Source organism: Nomascus leucogenys, chromosome 2 (genome assembly GCF_006542625.1).
Source record: "Nomascus leucogenys isolate Asia chromosome 2, Asia_NLE_v1, whole genome shotgun sequence".
Classification (NCBI taxonomy): Eukaryota; Metazoa; Chordata; class Mammalia; order Primates; family Hylobatidae; genus Nomascus; species Nomascus leucogenys.
Genome location: NC_044382.1, coordinates 88,963,949 through 88,983,785, shown reverse-complemented (window position 1 = coordinate 88,983,785; position 19,837 = coordinate 88,963,949). Strand labels below are relative to the sequence as shown.

The following is a 19,837-nucleotide window of genomic DNA, read 5'->3' as shown; positions in this document are numbered from 1 at the left end:
TGCCTATAGTCCCTGCTATGTGGGAGGCTGAGGTGGAAGGATTGCTTGAGCCTGGTAGGTCAAGGCTTTGGTGAGCTGAGTTCACACTGCACTCCACCCTGAGTAACAGCAAGACCCTGTCTCAACAAAAAAGATTTTTTAAATTTCTTTTCAACTTCCCAAGAGGGGAAAAAGGACTCCTTCATTAGGAAGGTATGTTGTGCTACCTTAGAAAGCCATCCTGTCTTTGAAAAAGGTAGACTCTTTCTAAGTGCCTTGGAAGTTGAGTTCATATCCTGGGCCAAGTGGGAGATGCCCAGCTATTAATAGCTAGTTTTATTTCTTGCTAAGCCACACTGAGAAAATGACAACTTCAGAAGGGTCCAGCCCTTGAGTTCTAAGATGAAATTGACCCTCTTTGTGATTCTGGACAAAGCACTTAGGTGCCTTCTGCCTAACTTTCTTTCTTTTTTTTTTTCTTTTTTTGAGATGGAGTTTTGCTCTTGTTGCCCAGGTTGGAGTGCAATGGCATGATCTCAGCTTACTACAACCTCCGCCTCCTGGGTTCAAGCGATTCTCCTGTGTCAGCCTCCCAAGTAGCTGGGATTACAGGCACATGCCACCACACCTGGCTAATTTTTGTATTTTTAGTAGAGATGGGGTTTCATCATATTGGTCAGGCTGATCTCGAACTCCTGACCTCAGGTGATCCACTTGCCTCGGCCTGCCAGAGTGTTAGGATTACAGGCATGAGCCACTGCCCCCAGCCCTAACTTTCTTTACTTATAAAATATGAATAAAAACAGCTGCCTGTTGTACCCAATAAGGCTTTTGTTATTTTGCATGTTTTACAGGAATCATTTTATTTTATACTCAAATTTTTAAAATCCTAATTGCCATGTGAATGTGGTTTACTTTTACCATGGACAAAACAAAATACACTGTCCAAATACTCTCAGTACTTTTTATTCTGAATATGTTGTTCAACTTGGTAGTTGTTGTTTTCTTTTGGTTTTAAGGATCAAATCATGAGATACAGCTGTTGTTGGGATGCATAAGTGAAAAGATAGAGTTAGTCATTTTACTCTTTGGTAAATATTGGATTAAGCATGGCCAAATATGAACAATTTTCAAATGGTTTACAGAACACTGAATAGTCATACAAGTAGCCCTATAGATATGTTTTGCTATGTTTTAAAAAAGTCCTAATCTCTATAATTATACAGATTTCTGTGTTTGAGTTGTGCTGTTGTATCAGTTATTGTACAGTGTCTGCATTTTGAGTTATCCATGAGATCCAGTAATTTATGTTGTGGTCTCCACTAGATCTTGTTTCGAGGCAGCAGAGTTTTTTTTTTTTTTTTTTTTTTGAGATGGAGTCTCGCTCTGTCGCCCAGGCTGGAGTGCAGTGGCGCGATCTCGGCTCACTGCAACCTCCACCTCCTGGGTTCAAGCCATTCTCCTGCCTCAGCCTCCCAGGTAGCTGGGATTACAGGCGCCCGCCACCACACCCGGCTAATTTTTGTATTTTTAATAGAGACAGGTTTCATCATGTTGGCCAGGATGGTCTCGAACCCCTGACCTCGTGATGCACCCGCCTTGGCTTCCCAAAGTGCTGGGATTGCAGACGTGAGCCACCGCGCCCCGCCTGGAGTTTGCTTAAAGATAAGCCAAATGGGTGACTATAATTGTATGGGACCCTATTTTCTCAGTAGTCCAAAAGAAATACAATAAGTTGGAAGTGAATTTTAATTGATTAAATATCACTCTTTCCATGATTATTCTGAATGTGCCTTCTTTCTTTTTTTGAGATGGAGTTTTGCTCTTTTTGGCCTAGGCTGGAGTGCAATGGTGTGATCTCAGCTCACTGCAACTTCCGCCTCCCGGGTTCAAGCGATTCTCCTGCCTCAGCCTCCCAAGTAGCTGGGATTGCAGGCGTACACCACCACACCCAGTAATTTTGTATTTTTAGTAGAGACGGGGTTTCACCATGTGGGCCAGGCTTGTCTTGAACTCCTGACCTCCAGTAATCCATCCGCCTTGGCCTCCCAAAGTGCTGGGATTATAGGCGTGAGCCACCACACCCGGCCTGAATGTGCTTTCAATTTGATTTTTATATTAGAAAATAAATTCATCATCCTAAGTTTCACAAGTATACTTCAAATAGGGAACTTCATGGTAAAATATTAAAGTTTTGATCCGTAGTGCCTGATCTGCCCATTAAATAGTATGTTCCCTTGAGAACACTTGTGCTTCTTTAGTCTGACTTTGTTTTGATTCATTCTGAATCCATTTGCTGGGACTAATTATTGATGCCATGTTTTTAGCAGGCATTTTGGAAAAGTTTGGTTGCTTTAAAAACTTTCAGAAACTCAGAATGACTTAAAAGCTCTGCAACAAATAGTGTTGCTATTATCCAAGCTTTGAGGCATATATGCCAACAAAAATCCCTATTGTCAACATGTTTATAGCTGTTTGTCTAAAATTAGAAATGAGCTAGAAAGCTCACTAATACTGTTTTTCCTTTAAATTTATCTAATTTGGTAGTTTTTTGCTGTGTGTTTTTTTGTTTTGTTTTTGTTTTTTTTTTCTTTGAGACTGAGTCTTGCTCTGTCGCCCAGGCTGGAGTGCAGTGGTGCCATCTCAGCTCACTGCAAGCTGCACCTCCCGGGTTCACGCCATTCTCCTGCCTCAGCCTCCCGAGTAGCTGGGACTACAGGCGTCCGCCACCATGCCCGGCTAGTTTTTTTGTATTTTTAGTAGAGATGGGGTTTCACCGTATTAACCAGGATGGTCTTGATCTCCTGACCTCGTGATCCGCCCGCCTCGGCCTCCCAAAGTGCTGGGATAACAGGCTTGAGCCAGCGCGCCTGGCCTTGCTGTGTTTTTTTAACAGACTCTTGCTTATAAGAATCTAGAAAATATGCTCATTGCTCTTGATAGAACAACTAAAGTACCTTTTCTTCCCTTTTTCATTTATCTCTTTGTAAATATCTTGAGAAGGAGATGATCCTAAAAACAGTGAATAGAAAGGTCATGGGCCTGGCAACCAGGAGATGCAGATTTCAGTACCCCTTTCTTTTCTTTTTCTTTTATTATTATTATTATTTTTTTTTTTTTTTTGAGATGGGATCTCACTTTGTCATTCAGGCCGGAGTGCAGTTGTGTGATCATGGCTCACTGCAGCTTCGATTTCCCAGGCTTGAGTGATTCTCCCACCTCAGCTCCTTGAGAAGCTGGGACTACAGGCATGTGGCACCACACTTGGCTAATTTCTTTTTTTGTTTGTTTGGTAGAGATGGGATTTCGCCACGTCACCCAGGCTGATCTTGAATTCCTGGGTTAAAGAGATCCTTCTGCCTTGGTCTCCCAAAGTACTGGGATGGCACTGTGTTCGGCTTCAGTGCCCCTTTTAATGCCTGCTCTTTCACTGTAGGGCACATCAGTCGGCCCCTCTGACCTCAATTTTCACACTTAAATAATGTGTTTGGACTAACTGGTGTGCTCTTTTTTTTCCTTTCTAGCTCAAATTTTGTGGTTTACAGTGTCAATTCTCTATTAGAATTGAAACAAAGGGCTTTAGGTGTCAAGTTTAAAGACTTTTTTTGGATTTTTAGTGGGATGGGAGAGCACCAGAGGGCCTTAAAAAGGGAGGAATATAATCTGTTTTAAGTCCAGAAAGGTGAAAAGGTGTCAGAGGTGCAAGTAAGGAGGTCAGGGGGAGTCAATCCAGGTGAGGGAGGAGTAGTCTGGAACTAAGTGGTAGGAAGGAGCTGGATCCTCCTGTGTTCCAAAGCCAGCTCTGAGTGGAGGTGGGTGGGGGAGGGGAGAGCAGCAAGAAGCTTTCCAGAGTGACCGCAGTTCTTTTGTTCTTTTCTTTTCTTTTCTTTTCTTTTTGAGACAGTCTTGCTCTGTCGCCCAGGCTGGAGTGCAGTGGCGCAATCTCGGCTCACTGCAAGCTCTGCCTTCCGGGTTCATGCCATTCTCCTGCCTCAGGCTCTCAAGTAGCTGGGACTACAGGCGCCTGCCACCACACCCGGCTAATTTTTTTTTTATTTTTTAGTAGAGATGGGGTTTCACTGTATTAGCCAGGATGGTCTCGATCTCCTGACCTCGTGATCTGCCCACCTTGGCCTCCCAAAGTGCTAAGATTACAGGTGTGAGCCCCACCGCACCTGCCTTCTTTTCTTTTCTCTTTTCTTTTCATTTCCTTCCTTCCTTCCCTCCCTCCTTCCTTTCTTTTTTCCTTTCCTCTTCCTTTCGTTTTCCTTTCCTCTTTCTTTGCTTTCGTTTCTTTACTTTCTGCTTTCTTTCTTTCCCTCTTCCCCTAACAATAGGAAGATGGAATTGCTGTTTTCTGAGGTTGGGATGATTGCACAATAGCAGGTTTGGGGGATTGAGGAATGGGGGTGTCAATATCAGGAAGTTAGCCTTAGCTTGGATGTGCTAAATTTGAGATACCAATTAGACCTTCAAGTGGATCTCCAATTGTTAAATGAACAATTGGATAATATAAGTGACGTTCAGGGGAAAGGTTAGGGTTGAAGATTTAACTTTGGGATGGACTGTAAACATAAATTAACTGTAAGAAAGTCCTTCATATTCTAATAACGTAACCAAAAAGACTAGTGAATGGAAGCGTTGGTCGTCTCCCACCTACAAACCAGTCAGCAGTGTTTACCTTTTTCTGTATAACTCATGCTGTCTCCCCATCATCCATTATTATTTGCTCTTAGATTTTTTTTTTCCTTTTTAAAATCCCATTTTCTCTCATTTCCTTTGTACGCCTTTTATGTTAGAATAATTCCAAGGTCATTGGAGTGTCTGGCACAGTTTCAGGAATATGACAGTCATTATCATTGTGGCCTTTGCTCCCTATTTTCTTTGTTTCTGGTCGCAGGAACTTTTTCATCATTAAAACATTTTAGCTGGGTTGCTTGAACACTTTCCAGTTTTGTGAGGGCATAAAGCAAGTTGCTTTTTCTGTGAGGTTTGGGAGAATGTGGTTACAAAGAGCAATTTAATCATAAGGCAGATGACAATGATTCATTCAATTCTCCCTGTTGCTCTGTCCTCTTCATTTAGCATTTATAGATACTTTCTTTTGCTCTGAACAATTTCCTCTTTTGTGTGAGACAGGGTCTTGCTCTGTTACCCAGGCTGGAGTGCAGTGGCATGATCTGGGCTCACTGCAGCCTCTGCCTCTGGTGTCCAAGTGATTCAGTCACCCAAGTAGCTGGGATTACGGGCGTGCGCCACCACGCCTGGCTAATTTTTGTATTTTTGGTAGAGATGGGGTTTCGTCATGTTAGTCAGGCTTGTCTCGAATTCCTGACCTCGTGATCTGTCTGCCTTGGCCTCCCAAAGTGCTGGGATTACAGGCATGAGCCACCGTGCCCTAATTTATTTTTTAATTGACATATTGTAATTGTACATATTTATTGGGTTCATTTTGATGTTTTGATACATATATGTTATATAGTAATCAAATCAAGGTAGTTGACTATTCATTACCTCATGGATTTATCATCTTTTTCTTTCTTCCCTTTTTTTTTTTTTTCTTTTTTTTTAAAGAGACAGGGTCTCACTCTGTCACCCAGGCTGGAGTGCAGTGGCGCAGTCATAGCTCACTGCAGCCTTGAACTCCTAGGCTCGAGAGATGCTCCTGCCTCTGCCTCCCAAGAAGCTGGCTAGCATGTCCAGCTAATTTTTTTGTTTGTTTTTTGTTTTGGTTTGGTTTTTGGTTTTTGTAGATGGGGTCTTGCTCTGTTGGCCAGGCTGTATCATTTCTTTGTGTTGAGAATCTTCAAAAGCCTCTCCTCTAGCTGTTTTGTAATATACAGTACCTTACTGCTAGCCATCATCACCCTACCATACAGTTGATCATCAGAATTTATTCCTATCTATTTAACTTTTTTTAATGTCAAATTTTCCTTTACTATTCCCTGATACTATTTTGGATAAAGAAGCAGCACAGCTACAGGTCATTCTCTTCAGTACAGGGAATAAAGAGCTAAGGTCAGCCAGTATGGCTCTTAGTAAAGGTAATTCTCTTTTCTCCCTAAGAAGATGGCATCAGAGCTGCTGGCAACACTTTGTTTCTGTTTTCAAAAGTTTATTTATTATTATTATCAAACATTTAGGGCCAGGCACAGTGGCTCATGCCTGTAATCCTAGCACTTTGGGAGGCAGAGGTGGGTGGATCACGAGGTCAGAAGTTCAAGACCAGCCTGGCCAAGATGGTGAAACCCCGTCTTTACTAAAAATACAAAATTAGCCGGGCATGGTGGTGGGTACCTATAATCCCAGCTACTAGGGAGGCTGAGGCAGATAATTGCTTGAATCTGGGAGGCGGAGGTTGCGATGAGCCAAGATCACACCACGGCACTCCAGCCTGGGCGACAGAGTGAGACTCCGTCTCAAAAAAAAAAAAAAAAAAAAAAAAAAAAAAAATTTAGACAGGGTCTTACTCTTGCCCAAACTGGAGCACAGTAGTACAGTCATGGCTCATAGCAGCCTTCATCCGCCCGAGCTCAGGTGATCCTCCTACCTCAGTCTCCCAAGCAGCTGGGACTACCAGTTTGCACCTCCACACGCTGCTAATTTTTGTAATTTTTGTAGAGACAAGGTTTTGCCGTGTTGCCCAGGCTGGTCTTGAACTCCTAGCCTCAAGAGATCCGCCTGCCTCGGCCTTTGAAAGTACTAGGATTACAGGTGTGAGCCACCTCTCCTGGCAGCACTTTGGAGTAGAGACTGTGGCACTTCGGGGCTCTGTGTTTATGGAGAAAACCTGGAGAAGCCCAGTGAAGAGCCACTTTTTTCATCCTGCCAAAAACTGACCCATGGTGGTTCATAGTCAGAATGGAGAAGCTAGAATAAAGTCCGTAGGTAGCTAAAGGAAATAAAGAGTCTCAGGACTGCTCAAACTCTACATCAAACAGAGAGTTAAGCCTGGAGACAGAGTCACGTGACACTGCTCTCTCCCCCCCGCCACCTGCCCATAGATAGCTGTGACTTCCCAACCTTGTGTCAAAGGACTACACATTAGCTAGACCTCTACAGAAGGCAAAAGGCCTTGTGCATCCTGGATGACTGGCCTCAAATTGCTCATAAGTAAATTCTCTGCTGGCCCCTAAACCTTTCAAGATGTGTATCTTCCCATAAAAAAGGACATATCAGCTGTAACTTTAGGTCTGCAACCTAAGTCTAGCTCCCTGTCCATGGAATTACAGTCTGTTACATTTCACACTGACAATGCCCATTACAAGCTTATCTTCCCAGGTGCAGAACAAAGACAGGAGAGCAGTCATTTCTCTGCCTACCCTGAGACTACATAATTAACTCTTCCTTTACTCCCTTTTTGAATGTTTATCATATCTCTTGTATAGCGGAGTTTACTGGGCACTAGTTAAAATCTCAGGAGAATGTCGCGTTTGCCTCACCACCTGCCCCCTTTTCCTGCATGCCTTCTCCCCTGTAAAGAAATGGGTAAATACTGAGCCTTCTGCAACCTCTTTGGGAGCTCCGGCCACAGAAGATTCTGTGACTTGTGTGCTTTTGGGTGCACTCTCAACCCTCTGGCTCAGTAAACCTTGGCTGATTGAGACTGTTGCCTCAGTCTCTCATTTGGGTTGACATTATTCATTTTAATGAATGAATACATTTGTCGCAGAAAGTGGAATTATCTCAGTGTTGAGAGAAAATTCTCAGCATGAGTCAAGAAGTTTCCATATTTACCAGAACCTTCCAGCTTTGATGAGCATAATCACTGCTAAAATAATGTGTCTTCTGGGCAGCGGGGTACCAGTGCCTGTGGCCTGTCGCATTAGTTACTGCCTGAGGGATGGTGAATGTTATCAGAGAATGGTGGGCTTCATTGACTTTGTCTTCTCTCCTCTCCCTCTTACCCACTTCCCGGAGAAACAGGACAGCAGGCACAGCCAGTAACAAGCTGTGGTACGCTTCCCTGGCCCTGGTGACGCTCATCATGTATTCCATTGCCACTGGAGGCTTGGTTTTGATGGCAGTGTTTTATACACAGAAAGACGTCTGCATGGAAAACAAAATTCTGCTGGGAGTAAATGGAGGCCTATGCCTGCTTATTTCATTGGTAGCCATCTCACCCTGGGTCCAAAATCGTAAGCATGTTTTTTTCCATTCTTCCTTACTTATATTTTCTTAAGTGTCTATGAGCAAACCCAATGGTTTCTTCTTTTTGGAACTAGTGTATTCCTTAGCTTACTGTGGATGTGTCAGCAGTAGCCAAGGTGGGGCTCCAGTCTCTTCATATCTCATGCTCGAGCTGTGATAGTCAAGCATTTCTCACGTTGAGAAAGACCTGAACTTAACAAAGTCAATGCATAGGAAGATACTGCCTTTGCTAAATAATGTACCACAAGGAGCCTTTAAATGGGAAATGCCTTCCGTGTATATTAAGCTCAGGTGTTTATGAGCTTGCCTACAATCTCTGTGTAAAAGTTGAATGAAAGGGCCGCAGAAGGGGTTGGTTCTGGGGTCATCTTTCACTCAAGGCTGTGGACAGTGTGTTCTGGGAGTCAGGAAGCAGGACATCCCATCCCAGCTCAGCCAGCAGCTGGCCCATGTGCTAACCTTCCTTAGACCCAGGTTCTTCCTCAGTAAACTCAGTGGAAACATGTGAGCCTGACCTTGCTCATGGTTGTTTCAAAGCTGGAAGGAAGAGACAGTGGGATTTGAAAGTGCTTTAGGAAGTATAAATGTGAATTGTCATTTATAAACTACTTTTGGTTTCTTAAGCCAGGATATAGTGTCTTTGGGCTTACAGTGAGATGTCCCTGGTCTGATTTTTTTTGTGGGTGTCGGACCCTATAGGTGATGAAAATGCACATGACATTCAGGTTCTACGTAGGAAAATATAGGCAATAAAGATACAGCCCCTTGAATCCTTTCTAAACTAGTGGTTTAAAAAGGCAACTAGTGGTCGGGCATGGTGGTTCATGCCTGTAATCCCAGCACTTTGGGAGGCCGACGCAGGCAGATCGTCTGAGGTCAGGAGTTCAAGACCAGCCTGGCCAACATGGGGAAACACCGTCTCTACAAAAAAATACCCAAAAAAATTAGCCGGCTGTGGTGGCACACGCCTGTAGTCCCAGCTACCCGGGAGGCTGAGGCAGGAGAATTGCTTGAACCCGGGAGGTGGAGCTTGCAGTGAGCCAAGATCCTACCACTGCACTCCAGCCTGGGTGACAGTGAGACTCCATGTCAAAAAAAAAAAGAAGAAAAAAAAAGGCAACTAGTCACAAATAATTTGTTTTCTTCTACTAAAAATTTTAAGACCATTATTGAAATTGAGAGTATTATTCTCCTAATCCCTTTAATTGATCAGTTAAGAGTTCCTAGCACAACTTGATATTCTGATTAAAATCTTTGGGTTAAGTCCTACCTTTTGAAATAGGGATAATGTTTTGAAATGTTTGGTTTAATACCATTAGGTGCTAAGGAAAATCTTATTCCCTTGCCAAAGAGCAATATTATAACAGGGTCTATTTTATGTCTTTATTGGTAATTATAATTTAATAATGATAATTTTGGAAACAAATTTGACCAAAGGGAAGACTGAGTAAAAACTGCATCTTTTTATGTCAGTAAGTGGTCGAAAATTTCACAGGAAAGAAAAAGAGAGATCCCTTATCACATCCTGGTTACTCTGAAGGATCTGAACCCTTAGTTTACTTGAAATATTATAACTTTCAAAAAATAACAGATGGCTTGCGAAGTTGCAGAGAAAAATGAACACTTATACACTGTTGGTGGGAATGTAAATTAGTTCAACTATAGCGGAAAGCAGGGTGGCAATTCCTCAAAGACCTAAAAACAGAACTACCATTAGGCCCAGCAATCTCATTACTGGGTATATACCCAAAGGAATACAAATGGTTCTCACATAAAGACACAGGCATTCACAATAGCAAAGATACGGAATCAACCGACATGCCCATCAATGGTAGACTGAATAAAGAAAATGTGGTACATATACACTATGGAATCTATGGAATACTGTGTAGCCATAAAAAGGAAAGAGATCATGTCCTTTGCAGGAACATGGATGGGGCTGGAGGACATTATCCTTAGCAAACTAACACAGAAACAGAAAACCAAATACCACATGTTCTTGCTTAAAAGTGGGAGCTAAATGATGAGAACATATGGACACATAGAGGGGAACAACACACACTGGGGCCTATCAGAGGGTGGAGGTGGGAGGAAGGAGAGGATCAGGAAAGATTAATGGGTACTAGGCTTAATACCTGGGTGACGAAATAATCTGTACGACAAAGCCCTGTGACAATTTTCCCCTTACAATAAACCTGCACATATACCCCTAAACCGAAAATAAAAGTTAAAAATAAATAAATAAATAAATAACCTTAAAACCCTTCTCCCAGTGAATGCTGAGCCCCATAGCCTTCCTCTTTAGCCAAGAGCAGTTCTTGTATTCTGTTCCCAAATGCTTTTTGTTCATTGGCAGGTAAGAGCTTTTTGCCCTGTCATAGGTCATCACCTTGTAGAATCCAGAATACATCCCCTGTGAAATCTGGTTTACCACTTACTCCCCTCCCCAACTAAGCTATGTGGTTTTATCAACAACTATGGTAATTTTTTTTCTGATCTTGTGATTTAAGAACTAACGTTACAAACATCAGGGAGACTAGTATAGCCGTAGGCTTGATAAAGTATTGGTAGAGAACTTGGGGGAACCTGACATCTTTAAAATAGCAACGTTCAGCTCAGTGTGTAACTCTCTCCCCCTTAATATCTTTTTAGTTTTATCTGAGAAACATACTACATTTTTTTCTCTTTTCTTTCCTTTAAAGGTGGATGCTCAAGTTTGAGGACTGTCATGGAGACTATCAGGTTTTTTAGGCATGTGCTTTCTTTTTCTTCAAATTAAAACCTGTTGTCTCTCTGTCTCTTTTCATTTTTCAGGACAGCCACACTCGGGGCTCTTACAATCAGGGGTCATAAGCTGCTATGTCACCTACCTCACCTTCTCAGCTCTGTCCAGCAAACCTGCAGAAGTAGGTAAGCCAGCCTGTTAGGGTGCTTGTGTTAGCGGTGTGAATATTTTCGTTCATGGAGAAATGCGCTATTGTTTAAATATTGGAGAGGCCATGGAGATAGAGAGCAGAAAGATGGTTACCAGAGGCTGGGAAGGGTTTGGGGGAGGTTTGGGAGGAGGTTAGGATGATTAATGCGTACAAAATAAATAGGAAGAATGAATAAGACCTAGTATTTGATAGCACAACAGGGTGACTATAGTCAAATTTAATTGTACATTTAAAAATAACTAAAAGTATCGGGGAACCTGCCCCGATAATCACGTAGGTTCTTGTCTATTTTCCTAAGCGTCGGCTGGCTTGAGAAATAAAAGGACAGAGTACACAGAGAGAAATTTTAAAGCTGGGCGTCCGGGGGAGACATCACACATTGGTAGGATCCGTGATGCCCCACAAGCCACCAAAACCAGCAAGTTTTTATTAGGGATTTTCAAAAGGGGAGGGAGTATACGAATAGGTGTGGGTGACAGACATCAAGTACTTAACAGGGTAATAGAATATCACAAGGCAAGTGGAGGCAGAAATTAAAATTGCTAGATCACAGGACGGAGGCGAAATTAAAATTGCTAATGAAGTTTTGGGCACCACTGTCATTGATAACATCTTATCAGGAGACAGGGTTTTGAGATCAACCGGTCTGACCAAAGTTTATTAGGTGGGAATTTCCCCTTCCTAATAAGCCTGGGAGCACTATGGGAGACTGGAGTTTATTTCACCCCTGCAGTCTCGACCATAAGAGACAGTATGCCCCGGGGGTGCCAGTTCAGAGACCTACGCCTAGGTGCGCATTCTCTTTCTCAGGGATATCCCATGCTGAGAAAAGGCATTCAGCGATATTTCTCCCATTTGCTTTTGAAAGAAGAGAAATATGGCTCTGTTCTGTCCCGCTCACCGGCAGTCAGAGTTTAAGGTTATCTTATTCCCTGAACAATTGCTGTTATCCTGTTCTTTTTTCAGGGTTCCCCACATTTCATATTGCTCAAACACACATGCTGTACAATTTTTGTAGTTAACGCAATTATTACAGGGTCCTGGAACGATATACATCCTTCTCGGCTGACAGGATGAAGAGATTAAAGACAGGCATAGGAAATCACAAGGGTATTGATTGGGGAAGTGATAAGTGTCCATGAAATCTTTACAATTTATGTTTAGAGATTGCAGTAAAGACAGGCATAAGAAATTACAAAAGTATTAATTTGGGGAACTAATAAATGTCCATAAAATCTTCACAATCCACGTTCTTCTGCCATGGCTTCAGCTGGTTCCTCCATCTGGGGTCCCTGACTTCCCGCAACATAAAAGAGCATAATTGGATTGCTTGTAACACAAAGGATCAATGCATGAGGGGATGGATACCCCATTTTAGATGATGTGATCGTTACATATTTGGATACCCCATTTTAGATGATGTGATCGTTACATATTTCATGCCTGTATTAAAACATCTCACGTACCACATAAATATGTACACCTGCTATGTATCCACAAAAATTAAGCTAAAAAATAAAAATAAATATTAGAAATGTACTAAATCACAGTAGAGAGATGATCTAGACTTTTTCATGAAAAAGTCTTTAACTTGAGCTATGTAAAGCAAAATTCCCTTTTCCGATTCTTCCTGGTGTGTAGGACAGACAGGAGGAAAGGTTTGGCTGTGGAGTTTGCTTTTAGGCCTAAATAACCTCTTAATTTAGTTGTATTTCTTTTCTTTTCCGACTATAGCAGTGGAACAGAGAGAGTGGAAAGAATGTGGGGGAGTGGGGAGCGGGGAGCAGGATCTGAGCACAGATCCATGATTTACCGGCTATGTGACCTCAAACCACTCGTCTTAAATGACATTTATTTACAGAGACAACAGAACATAGTGATTAGAGCATGAGCTATGAAGTCGGACTGCCTGGTTTATAGAGTGATCTTGCTACTTAAGTAACTTGCAGAAACTTGCTTACCTCTCTGTTACTTTTGTGATGTATAAATGTAAATATACACGCACATACATATATACATACATACACATAAGCATATATAAATGTATGTTTGGGTATATTTGAGCTTATATAAGTCAAATTAAATAAGTGTAGTGTCTAAGAAAATTGAAGTTGTTTCCTCTTTTAAATTTGGAAAGCTGGTGCAATGATAATTTTGAAAGTTTTAGCATATACACATACTATTTATGGGCTTGTCCTTGTCGCTATTTATAGTGGAAAGTAATGTAAGTGGAGGTCTTAAGTAACTATTGCCTATCCTGGATTTAATTTTTTTTTTTAATATTCTATCTTGACTCTTAAGTTTACATAAATTTAGTCTCTTTAAGACGTTCTTTTATGACTGTTTATGTATTAATTTCTGGCTTTAACTTACTGGCATTTTTATTTACAATATTTTTTAAATGGCAGGTATCCCTTTAAAACAGAAGACAAGGGCTGAACATGGTTGCCCATGCCTGTAAGCTAAGCACCTTGGGAGGCTGAGGCAGGAAGATTGCTTGCGGCCAGGAGCTGAGACCAGCCTTGGCAACATAGCATCTCTACCAAAAAAAAACCCAGAAAAAAAGTTATTTTAAATTTCAAGTGCTCTACATTTTTTAAATTAGCCTAAGAATAAAGATTCTTGAAACCACAGCATGCACAGGGAATTTTATAGCATTAAATGCCTACATCAATAGGTTGCATCTGGAACTAGAAAATCAAGAAGAAACCAAACCCAAAGTTAGCAGAACAAAAGAAATAACAAAGATCAGGGCTGTGTGAGTTGGCTCTTGGCTTGTAATCCTAGCATTTTGGGAGTCCGAGGCAGGCAGATCGCAGGAGCCCAGGAGTTTGAGACCAGCCTGGGCAACATGGCGAAACCCTGTTCCTACAAAATAATAAAAAAAATTAGCCAGGGATGGTGGCACACGTCTGTAGTCCCAGCTACTCTGGAGGCTGAGGTGGGAGGATCACTGGAGCCCCAGAGGTTGAGGCCGCAGTGAGCTGTGAGCTTTTATTGCACCACTGCACTCTACTTAGGGCAATAGACAGGGACTTTGTCTCAAAAAAATAAAATAAAATAAGGAACTAAATAAAGACCCCCCCCCCCCAAAAAAAAAACCCTGAGAAAAATACAGAGGATCAACAAAACAAAAAACAGTTGGTTTGTTGAAAAGATAAACAAAATTGATAAGCCCCTAGACTAACCAAGAACAGAGAAGACCAAATCAACAAAATTAGAAATGGAAAGTCACAATAATACCACAAAAGTACAAAAGATCATTACAGACTATTGTGAACCTCCATATACTTACAAACTAGAAAACCTAGAGGAAATGGATACATTTCTGGAAAGCAAGAAGGAATAGAAATCCTAAACAGGCCAATAATGAGTAGTGATATTGAATCAGTGATTTAAAAAATCTTCTGATAAGAAAAAGCCAGAACCTGATGGAGTCATAGCCAAATCCTACCAAACATATAAGGGAGAGCTAATACCAACCCTCCTGAAATTGTGCCAAAAAATGGAGAGGAGAGAACGCTCCCTGACTTACTATACAAGGCCTGATACATCACCCTCATAACCAAAACCAGACAAGGATACAACAAAAAAAATGACAGACCAATACCCCTGATGAACATAGATGGAAAAATCTTCAACAAAATACTAGCAAACATAATGTAATCGTACATCAGAAGATAATATACCATGATCAAGTGGGTGTTATACCATGGATGCAAGAATGGTTCAACATATGCAAATTATTAAATATGATACATCATACATTACATATTACATAAACAGAATTAAAGATAAAAACCATATGATCATTTCAATAGATGTAGAAAAAGCATTTGTTAAAATTCAGCATCTTTTCACGGTAAAAAAAAAACCCTCAATAAAGTAGGAACATAAAATAATAGAAGGAACACAACTTAAAATAATAAATGTCATATATGATAAGCTCACAGCCAGTATCATACTGAGTGGGGAAAAATGGGAAGCATTACTTTTGAGAACTGAACCAAGATAAGGGTGCCTGCCTTCACCATGCCTATTCACCATAGTACTGGAAGTCCTAGCCAGGACACTCAGGCAAGAGGAAGAAATAAAAGGCATCCAAATTGGAAGAGAGGAAGTCAAATTGTCGTGTTTGTTGATGATGTGATTCTATATCTAGAAAACCCAAAAGTCTCCACCAAAACACTGTTAGATTTGAGTAATGAATTCAGTAATATTGCAGTATACAAAATCAACATACAAAAATTAGTAGTGTTTTGGCTGGGTGCATTGGCTCACATCTGTAATCCCAGCACTTTGGGAGGGCAAGGTGGGTGGATCATTTGAGGTCGGGAGCTCGAGATCAGCTTGGCCAACGTGGTGAGACCCCGTGTCTACTAAGAATAGAAAAATTAGCCAGTCGCGGTGGTGTGCACATATGTAATCCCAACTACTTGGGAGGCTGAGACAGGAGAATCACTTGAACCCGGGAGGGGGAGGGATCTTGGCTCACTAGTCAAGATCACACTACTGCACTCCTGCACCTCAGCCTGGACAACAGAGTGAGACTCTGCCTCAAAAAAAAAAGTTAGTAGTGTTTCTGTACACCAGTAATCATCTAGCAGAGAACCAAATCACGAAGCCAGTCCCATTTACAATAGCTACAAAAAATAAAATAACTAGGAATAAATTTAACGAAGGAGGTGAAAGATCTTTACAATGAAAACTACCAAACATTGATGAAAAACTTAAAAGGAGGGGCCATGTGTAGTTTCACATCCGTGTGATCCCAGCACTTTGGGAGGCCAAGGTGGGAGGATGGCTTGAGGCCAGGAATTTGAGGCCAGCCTGAGTAACATAGTGAAATCCCATCTCTACAAAAAATTTACAAATAAGCTGGGTGTGGTGGCAGGCACCTGTAGTTCTAGCTACTCATGGGTCCGAGGTGGGAGGATCACCTGAGCCCAGGAGCTTGAGGTTACGGTGAGCTATGATCAGGCCACTATACTCCAGACTGGGTGAAAGAGCAAGACCATGTCTCAAAAAAATAAAAATAAAAATAAAAAGGATGCAAGCAAATGGAAAGACATCCCATGCTCATGGATCAGAAGAATAAATATTGTTAAAATGACCATATTGCCTAAAGCAGTCTTACAGATTCAGTGCTATCCCTATCAAAATACCAATGACATTTTTCACAGAAAAACAATCCTAAAACTTGTGTGGAAACAAGCGAGCCAGAATAGCTAAAGCAATCCTAAGCAAAAAGAACAAAGCTTGGAGGAATCACAGTTCAAAGCTGGAGGAGTCTGTTCTTCAAATTATGCTACAAAGCTACAGTAAGCAAAACAGCATGATATTTGTATAAGAATAGATCCATGGAACCACATAGAGAACCCAGAAGTAAAGTCACGTATTTATAGCCATCCGGTCTTTGACAGAGTTGACAAGAACACACACTGGGGAAAGGATACCCTTTTCGATAAGTGGTCCTGGAAATTTTGGATTTCCATATGCTGAACCCCTACCAAACCCCTGTCTCTCACCACATGGAAAAATCAACAAAAGGTGGATTACAGACTTACATGTAAGATCTGAAACTATAAAAATACTAGAAGAAAACCTAGGAAAACTCTTCTGGATATTGCTCAAGGCAAATAATTCATGACTAAGACCTCAGAAGCACAGAACAAAAACAAAACCAGACAAATGGAACTATATTAATCTAATTAGCTTCCGTACAGCAAAAGAAATAACAGAGTGAAGAGACAACCTGCAGAATCAGAGAAAATATTTGCAAACTGTGTCTTATAGGGGAGCAATATGCAGAATTTACAAGGAACTCATTTCAACAACAAAAAATACCAAATAATCCCATTAAAAAGTGGTCAAAGGACATGAATAGACATTTCATTTTTTTTCTAAAGAAGAAATATAAATGGCCAACAGGCATTTGAAAAAAATGTTCAACATTGCTAATCATCAGAGAAATGCAAATTAAAACCATAACTAGATGTCATTTCACACCAGTCAGAATGGCTATTATTAAAAAGACAAGGATGTGGAGAAACGGGAACACTTAACACTGTTGATGGGAATGTAAATTAGCATAGCTTCTATGGGAAACAGTGGGAGATTTCTCAGAGAACTAAAAATAGAGCTACCATTTGATCCAGCAATCCCACTACTGGGTATCTACAAAAAGGAAAATAAATCATTATATCAAAAAGATACCTGCACCGCTGTGTTTATCACAGCACTGTTCACAATAGCAAAGATAAGGAATCACCTTAAATGTCCATCAACAGATGATTAGATAAAGAAAATGTGATTTATACACACACACACACACACACACATATATATATCTCCACTCAATGGAATACTATTCAGCCATAAAAAAGAATGAAATCCTGTCTTTTGTAGCAACATGGATGGAACTGGAAGCCATTATCTTAAGTGAAACAAGCAGACACAGAAAGACAAATACTGCATGTTCTCACTTTTAAGTGGGAGCTAAATAATGTGTACACATGGACATGAGTGTGGAATGATAGTGAAGACTCAAACATAGGAAGGAGGAGGAGGGGATGGATGGTGAGAAATTACTTAATGGGTAGAATACACATTATTTGGGTGATAGATACACTAAAAGCCAAGACTTAACCACTACATGTAAAAAAGTTACACTTGTACCCCATAAATTTATACAAATAATAAAAGATTCCTTAAACCACAGCATACACAGTTATGTGTCCTGTTTCAAGTGCAAATACCAGTCATTATTTTAGTCTCACTTCAGACAATATATGCACATTTGTAAAGTGGTTTCTAGGGTGTTATTTTATGTTTATGTTACTTGCTTTGGTGGCAGAGTTGGCAGTCAGACCTAGGTTGGGTGTTCCAAATGGAAGACTCCATGTTAGGTAAAAGGTAAATTACCACTGATGGTTATATTATAGGGATCTTTGTTATGTAGTGTTTAGAATAACTCAGTTTTTCTTCTGTTTGTCACTACAAGAGTCAACACAGAAGGTTTCTGTGACACTAAAATATGTGGAGATTTCTCCCCACCAGCAAGCAGGCAGTAAGTTCCACAGTGGACATCAGTTGGGTGTCCTCCAATGCAACCACTGGTCACAAGTCTGGCCCTCCAGAACTTCTGACCAACTGTTAGGGCTCCCACAGTTACCCCATCTTTGGGATGGATTAATTTGATAGAATGGCTCACAGAACTCAGGAAATACTTACCTTTACTGATTTATTACAAAGGATATTTTAAAGAATATGAATAAACAGGCAGGTGAAAATATATATAAGGCAAGGTCTCTAAGGGTCCTGAGCTTCTGTCTCCATGGAGTTGGTGTGGCTGGGTTCCTAACATGTGGATGAGGTGGTGTTCACCTTCCTGTAAGCCTCCAGCTCTCAGGAAGCTCTCTGAACCATGTCCTTTTGGGCCTTTTATGGAGACTTCATTACACAGACATGATTGATTAAATGATTAAACCATTGGCCCTTGGTGATCAACTACCATTCCTCCCATTCCTGGAGTTTGGAGAGTGGGTCTGAAAGTCCCAACCCTCTAATCCTACCCTGGTCTTTCTGGTGACCAGCCCCCATCCTGAGGCTACCTAGGGGCTGCCAGCCATTAGTCAATCATTAACATATAAAAAGACACCATTTTGGAGATTTCAAGGATTTTAGGAGTTGCATGCAAGTAAATGTGGATGAAGACCAAATATATATTTCACAATATCACATGTAGCCACTCACATTTAAAAAAAAAAAACCACCTCAGGAGTTTCCAAGTTACAGACAGAAAGATATCACGATTATCATATCACTTACGGCAAAATGACTTCTCAACTGGTTTAGGAGCTATTGTTGGCTGTTGATTCACCTCAGCACTGCTTGGTATCTGCACCCTACCTCTCTTTAGGGGCTGCCCTGTCAACTGAAAAATGCGCCTGACTTGTCCTTTTACTATTGTTTGAATAGTACTGAAAACGAGCAAGACTCTCTCCTTAGGTCCTGGATCTGTTTGAGCCCCACGGCACTGAGCTGGAATCTGAGGGTCTTGTTCCAAGGATGTGATGATGTGGGAGAAGGGTTCTTTGAAATAGCAGAAATCCAGTCTGCATGGAAACAGCCTGTAGAGTAGAAGTTTCCAGTGATAAGTGTTCACTGTTCTAAGGAGGTACACCACAGCTACCCGAATTTTCCCAAAATGAGTGCTTCTGTGCGTTACAACTGGGCTTTCTATTTGACTGTGATGATTTTGTTTTTTCTTTACAAGTTCTAGATGAACATGGGAAAAATGTTACAATCTGTGTGCCTGACTTTGGTCAAGACCTGTACAGAGATGAAAACTTGGTGACTATACTGGGGACCAGCCTCTTAATCGGATGTATCTTGTATTCATGGTAAGTCTTGGGAGTTACTCAAAGCCACTTTTGCAGACTTGAAAATTACAGGAAAAGAATTGAAATAATTTTCAGTAGCTGTGAGGCTGCAAAAACAAATACCATCTGAGAAGGGGGTTAAACAACCACAAGTAAAAAGGTGAAGAGCATGAACTCTAAATATTTGAACTTCGTTTACCTTACTTATTTTTATTTGGGGTAAATAAAGCAAATAGATGGTATGTTGCAGCACCATTGCCTAACACCCTTTAAAAGATGGTTGAATAGTAGTTTGCTATACCTCTCTTTACTGGAGGGCAGGGGAGCACAAAGTGAAGAAGAGATAGAATGTGCCAGCATGTCCTGGCAGCTTTCTAATCCAAAGGA

The 19,837-nt window shown here is 41.1% G+C and overlaps 1 protein-coding gene across 2 annotated transcripts in view; it reads left to right on the top strand.

Annotated features, from left to right (window-relative positions):
* Positions 1-19,837, top strand: part of SERINC5 (serine incorporator 5) — a 150,547-nt gene that overhangs the window by 82,767 nt on the left and 47,943 nt on the right. For both annotated transcript variants that reach the window (XR_001115402.2, XM_003261521.4), the window contains exons 6-8: positions 7,906-8,117; positions 10,945-11,040; positions 19,345-19,471. Coding sequence is in view for 1 of the 2 variants with exons in the window: in XM_003261521.4 (XP_003261569.1) it covers positions 7,906-8,117; positions 10,945-11,040; positions 19,345-19,471 (435 nt within the window). In the remaining variant the exon portion in view is untranslated. The remainder of the gene's footprint in view (positions 1-7,905; positions 8,118-10,944; positions 11,041-19,344; positions 19,472-19,837) is intronic.